The sequence below is a fragment of the Eulemur rufifrons genome, chromosome 2, assembly GCF_041146395.1.
Source record: "Eulemur rufifrons isolate Redbay chromosome 2, OSU_ERuf_1, whole genome shotgun sequence".
NCBI classification, from domain to species: domain Eukaryota; kingdom Metazoa; phylum Chordata; class Mammalia; order Primates; family Lemuridae; genus Eulemur; species Eulemur rufifrons.
Genome location: NC_090984.1, coordinates 42,041,784 through 42,048,064, shown reverse-complemented (window position 1 = coordinate 42,048,064; position 6,281 = coordinate 42,041,784). Strand labels below are relative to the sequence as shown.

The following is a 6,281-nucleotide window of genomic DNA, read 5'->3' as shown; positions in this document are numbered from 1 at the left end:
GCGCAGGCAGCAAAGCACCATCAGAAGTCACAGCATAGCTGCCAACCTCATCACAGGAGACCAAAATACCCCAGCGCCAGGCCTTAGAGCAATGAGAATTATTCACTTTACAATCAGGTGGAAATTCTGTGGAATTAAAGTTGGAATATATTCTTGAATTGTATTTGATTCTTCAGAGCCCTAAAGTTAACCAGCTGGAATCATATTTTAAGGACCATTCTATTTAACCTTTGGAAATGAAGCATCTGTCTGTTAATGGAAAAACTACTTCTCATTGTAAAGATAGCACACAATGTTCTTGGCCTCTTTGACTTCCAGAAAAGAGAATTCAGATATCTCCCTGTGTCCTCATTATCTCTTGAGCCCCTTGTGTCAACAAAACAGGCCAGATTGATAGCTAACTTTAAAAAAAAAAATAAAAAGCAGAACTACCGGCCCATCCTGAGAAGTATGAGGCAGGGCAGGCTGTATAGACATATTTGCCTCTCAGGAAATCTCAGGAGGCTTAGGAATCCGCAGCGAAGGGCCCATATGACCAACCTCAAAGCCACTGTATTCAGACAAGGATCGCCACGTTCACTCTGCACTTGGAAGTTCTGTTCCTCAAAAAGCATAAATGAAGTGTGATTTGCTAATCAATCAATTATTCAAATATTCCTACTTGGCACAAGTCCCTGCTGTGAGAGACTTCGTGAACATAAGTCCCTGCCTTAAGCATACTATAACCCAACTGAAGAAATAGAAGTGGTAGAACTAAGAAGTTGGTCAATGGCACAAGGCACTGTTTAAGTCTCAGCAAGTTCATTCAGCCCACAGCCAACACTACAAACCTACATCGAACATTTATTATATGCCAAGTGCTTTACTTGTATTCTCTCATTAAAATCTTCACAATCCTATGAAATGAAACAGATACAACTACAGTTTCTCTCTCTCTCTCTCTTTTTTTTTTTTTTTTTTTTAATAGAGAAAAGGTATCTCACTCTGTCACCCATCCTGGAGTGCAGTGGTCCAATCGTAGCTCACTGCAGCCTCAAAGTTCTGGGCTCAAGTCATCTTCCTGCCTCAGCCTCCTGAGTAGCTGGGACTACAGGTATGTGTGCCCATGCCCGGTTATTTTATTTTTTTATTTTTTTATTTTTTGTAGAGACAGGGTCTCACTATGTTGCCCAGACTGGTCTCCAACTCCTGGCCCCAAACTATCTTCCTGCCTCGGCCTTCTAAAGTGCTAGAATTACAGGTGTGAGCCACTGCATGCAGCCAATTACAGCCTCTTTAGAGAAGTTGAATAACATACCTAAGGTTACACAGGTTAAAAAGCAGGTTCAAGTTCAGGTCTATCTGATTCCAAAGCCCAGGCGCACAACCTCTGAGCCCCTGGGGCTTGCAGAGCTCAGGGAAAGGAAGTGCTGGGGGCTGGCACAGGGAGGTAAGGCTCAGTGAAGAAGGGGACTCTGAGCTGGCCTTAATAGGGGCAACACCAAGAGGCCAGTAAAGGAGAAATGTCAATGCTTAGCACTGGGGTGGAAAGAGCATTGTAGACAGAAGACAGAGGAGAAGGTGAAAAAGACAGATCAAGGCATCTGCTTGGATGCAGCCACTTTGCAGTGAGGGATGAGTGAAGATGTCTACCTTGTAGGCTGTATCAGCATGCCCCACCTTCTTCCATGAAAAATGCCATAATCCTACACAGAAAGAATTGGAGAGGGATCTGAGAGAGGGGTAAGGTGGGAAAGGAGTCTGCCCTTTCCTTTGCCCTTCCCCTGCCCCTCTCTTGGCCCCAGAGCAATATCTCAGGCGCTCTACCCACCCAGCTCATGTGGCCCTGCCACAAGTCTTTAGAGTGCTTCATCCCAAGAGGGGCAGCTTCTTGGCCTGAGGTTGTCTGATAGAGCCTGGCTGGCTCCAAGTGGGCCTCATCTCCATGCTGTCTACTGGCTCTGGGCTCTGAACTTGGGGTGGGGATGCCAGTTCAGGCTACCACTTACTCTTCTGGCAATGGACACCAGCCTTGAAAGGAAGATGGGGGCCAGTTCTGTGGCATAAGAACAGTTTAGTTCTTAAGCCCTCCTACCCCACCATATACATACTTTTCTACATAAAAATGCCCTATGTACACTGTACAGCCTGCCATTCATTTATTCACTCACTCATTCTACAGTGAATACCTATGTCAAGACAGGGACTGAGCTATGTGATGTGGGTGACACAAGATGTGGTCCCTAACCTCAGGAGCCTCATACTCTGTTGTAGATGGTAGGTATTGGTGACAGATGATCAGTCAACAGTAACTGTAATGATTGTTAGGATAAAGACAAGCCCAGAAGGCTCCATGGTGTTCCAACTGCTTATACTGTAAGCTGCTTGTCTCATCCACTCTATCTCCAATGCCCATCACTGAACTTGACACGCAGTGTTTACTGAATTAAATGAAGATCTTGGCTGGGCATGGTGGCTCACGCCTGTAATCCCAGCATTTTGGGAGGCCCATGTGAGAGGATCCCTTCAGGCCAGGACATCAAGACCAGTCTGGGTAACATGGCAAAATCCCAGTCTCTGAAAAATTTAAAAAAATATATTAGCCAGGCATGGTGGCATGTGCCTGTAGTCCCAGCTACTGCCCAGGAGTTCGAGGTTGCAGTGAGCTATGATAGCACTGAGCTATTTTAGCACCACAGCACTCCAGCCCGGGTGACAGAGCAAGACCTTGTCTCTATTTAAAAAAAAACAAAAATGAAGTTCTTACTGGTGTGAGCCCCAACTCTGCTTCTCCCTATTGGCCCTAAACCTGACACCTGGATGAAAAGAGATAAAAAAGAATACATGACAATTCTTCAAGTAGGTCACAGCATGTTAGAGTGTTAAGAGTTGGGAGGAACTGGACAAAGTTATCTACATCACTGCCATCCCCTCCCAGTCATTGTGTCCCCATGGTTGGGGCCCTACATGAACCACTTGGACCTTCATGCTTTCCTATCCCTCCTCATCCTGGATGCTCTTCTAAGAATACTCAGGTTGGTCAATGTTCCCATTCAAACTCGGAAATACAGATTTTCCAACTGAGATGTTTTCTTGTGCTTTCTGGGAGAGTCCACCCTGGTTCACCTTGGAGAGTAGGGGGCAAGAAGTCTGATACCACCTGGGCTTTCTCTTCTGTGCCCAAAAATTCTACCTGCAAGAATTGGAATGCAAATCTTTGGGGAGTAGGTTACAGAGCTCCTATCAAGTCAAAAGGTGCTTGCTCCCCCCCATCCTACTGGTCTGCCCTGACACTAGAAGAGGTGCTTTCTTCCTTGACTGCTCCAGCCGGCTCATTGGCAGGGAGTCACCTCCTCCTTGAGTTCCTGGGCTGTGGAAACAGCAATCTTGGCTTCTGGCTAGGACTTCTCCTATGACCAGGGCCTCCCACAGTCCCAGGGGCCACAGGGAAGCACAGCTACTTTGGGAGAAGCTGAGAAAGACCACAAGTGAGGAGGTCCACTGAGGAGGCCCCAAAGTGACTCTGCATTTGGAGGACAGTGGCCCTTGAGGTAGAGCAGGCGTCAGAGCTGAAAGAAAATGAGGATGTTGTGAAGGGGTCCACGGAAGGCATGGGACACCTGCAAGGCCGGCTAAGTGAGGTCCCAATGCTGACTGGGTTCTCCAGCTCTTCAGCCAGAAAGCACCTCAGCACAGTCTTGGGACATGCTCAGAGCCTCCCAGCTGGGGAGTGGCGGAGTGGCTTTAGAACCAGGTCTCCGTATTTGTGAGGTTTTTCTCATCACCCTGCCACTTCCCAGGGATCTGGGAAGTATGGGTCTCATGGGAGAGTTCGTGTCTAGTCAATCCTGGAAATCTCCCTTTGGGGATGACTCCTGTTGGCTAGGCAGGACTGGGCTTTTCTGGTTCTGATGATGGGTGGCCTTTTTAACCCTCCAATGCCAACTGTCTCCCTGTCCCTAGCTATCCTTTTCCTGGGAAAGATCGCTTGGGGGCTTCATGGCCACGGGGGCCCCAAGGTCACCGGGAGGAGAGATGGGCAGCCTAGGGCTGGGTCCCCGCAGCTGACCTTCTAGGGACAGTGGGCACCATGCCTTGGCATCTGGCCACGCTGGTCCTTTTCTCCAAAGAGGGCAGTGTGGAGGAGGAGGGGGTGGAATCCAGAGACTTAAGCATTCCTGCTCTCCCCCTCAGTCTGCCCCTTGATGTGACTGTCTGGGCCACGGCAATGCCCTCGGGCACAGCAGCGGGAAAGGAGGGAGAGGCGGGTTTGCTGGGAGCAAGAGTCCTGCCTGCCCCTCCTCCGTAGGCTGTCGCCACTGGTTCCTCTCCCCCCTCTGCCCGCCTGTCCCTCCGGGCTGCTCGGGCGCCACCACTACTGTCCCCAACCCGCCCCGCCAGCCGGGCCAAAGGGCGACGTGACTCACGGCGCTGCCACCAGCCCACGGCTTGCCCGAGGCGTATAAAGACTGCCCGGGGCTGGAGGCGGCCGAGCCCTGCCCTGCCCGGCCCGAGGCGCGCTGAGCATGGCCCTAGGCGCGGAACGAGGCCGCCGGGCGACGGGCTGGGGGATGCGGGGCGCCCTGGCGGCCGTGGCGCTGCTCTCCGCGCTCAACGCGGCGGGCACGGTGTTCGCGCTGTGCCAGTGGCGCGGGCTGAGCGCGGCGCTGCGGGCGCTGGAGGCGCAGCGGGGCCGGGAGCAGCAGGAGGACGCCGCCCTGCGCGCCTTTCTGGTCGAGTTGAGCCGCGCGCCGCGCGGGGCGCCCGCGCCGCCCCCGGACCCGGCGAGCGCCGCGCGCAACAAGCGCAGCCACCGCGGGGAGCCCGCGCCGCACATCCGCGCCGAGAGCCAGGACATGCTGATGATGATGACCTACTCCATGGTGCCGGTAGGCGGGGGCTCGGCTCCAGTGGCGCCCCCGCCACAGCGGGCGGCGGGAGGTGCGGGGAGAGGGCGTCGGCCGCCCTCCTCTCCCTTGGCCGGGCGGCGAGGTGCCGCGGAGAGAGAGCCACGGGGATGAGCCTGGCAAAGGATGTCACCTTGGCAGGCACTTAGCCCACTGGGGTCAGTTCCCTCATCTGTTACATGGGGGTGGGGTGAAGGAGCAGGTCTCTTCCCCATCTGCCACCGTTTGAGTCTTCAGGTAGATAGGGGCGTAGACGGTGTTTTTAAGAGCCTACTTTCCTTCCCAACTTTTGACAAATGTTTTCGCCTCCTGATGTGAACAGAGCCACAGCAGCCTCAGGGCTCTGCCTGCGCCCCTCGCCCGTGGCTGAGCCCCTCGGAGAGGATGGAGGCGGCTTTTCTGAACAAGTGCAGGCTTCTTCAATACAGGGATTCTTTCCCTGGCATCATCTAGTGGTCTGGCTTTCACCTGGCCTCGCCCAGCCCCGTGAGGTTGCCGGCCTAATTGTTTCTGTGTAGGTGAAGACAATCAACCCTAATTTCACTGCCCACCTGGGCCCTACGTGCTGACAAAGTTGTTCCTGGGTCTCAAGTGGTTCCAAATGGGAAATATCAATACAGAGCCCTTTTTTTTTTTTTTTAATGTAATGTCAAAGCTGAGGTTCTTAATATGGGGCCTGCGGATTGCTCTCCACATGGGCCCCGGGGAGTCTGTGGAGCTCCAGAAATTGCCAGTGTGTATGCCTGTGGTCACGCAGACGTGTGCGTGGGGAGGAGGGTCCATAGTTTTTCACTAGAGCTTCAAGGGGGACCCATTGTGTGCACTGCACCCCCCCCCCCAAAGCTCTAAGAAATGTTGCTCTAAAGTCTTTAAAGCAAAGCCTCAAAAATCTTTTTTTTTTCCAGTGTTAAGTTTGCTTTTGCTGATTTTAACTCAGTAATTATTTAACAAGTACATTTAGATCACATTGCAGTTCCCCATTCCATTCCATTATCTATTACACTTGCTCTGGTCTTATTTCACTTTACAGTTGAAAGATTTCAGTTCTGTCACCTCAAGTCAAGTAGGAGCCATACTTCAGAAGCCTAGGTATTTGAAGATACATCAACTTAAAGCTTCTTTTATCATAGAAGCTTTTCAATATCTTACATGAGCTGAAATGTTTTTAAAACTACGTGGAAGTACTTACACACCTCAACATCATCTTTTGAGAGAGATCAAGTTTTCCATTCCCGTCTTCATTTTTTCACTCATGTTATTTAAAAATGTGGACCTAAGCAAAAATTAAAAAAAAAAAAAAAAAAACACTGTAAAATGAAGAACTCTCCTTAGGGGAATTTGCTCTTCCTCTCTCTCAGCTCTCTACCCTGCATTTTAAGGGTTTTTTTAAACCCT

The 6,281-nt window shown here is 51.1% G+C and overlaps 1 protein-coding gene across 1 annotated transcript in view; it reads left to right on the top strand.

Moving 5' to 3' along the window:
* The first annotated feature begins 4,505 nt into the window (after nt 1–4,505).
* Nucleotides 4,506–6,281, top strand: part of GLDN (gliomedin) — a 50,034-nt gene continuing 48,258 nt past the window's right edge. The window contains exon 1 of the mRNA XM_069459943.1: nt 4,506–4,868. Coding sequence (XP_069316044.1) covers nt 4,506–4,868 — 363 coding nt within the window. The remainder of the gene's footprint in view (nt 4,869–6,281) is intronic.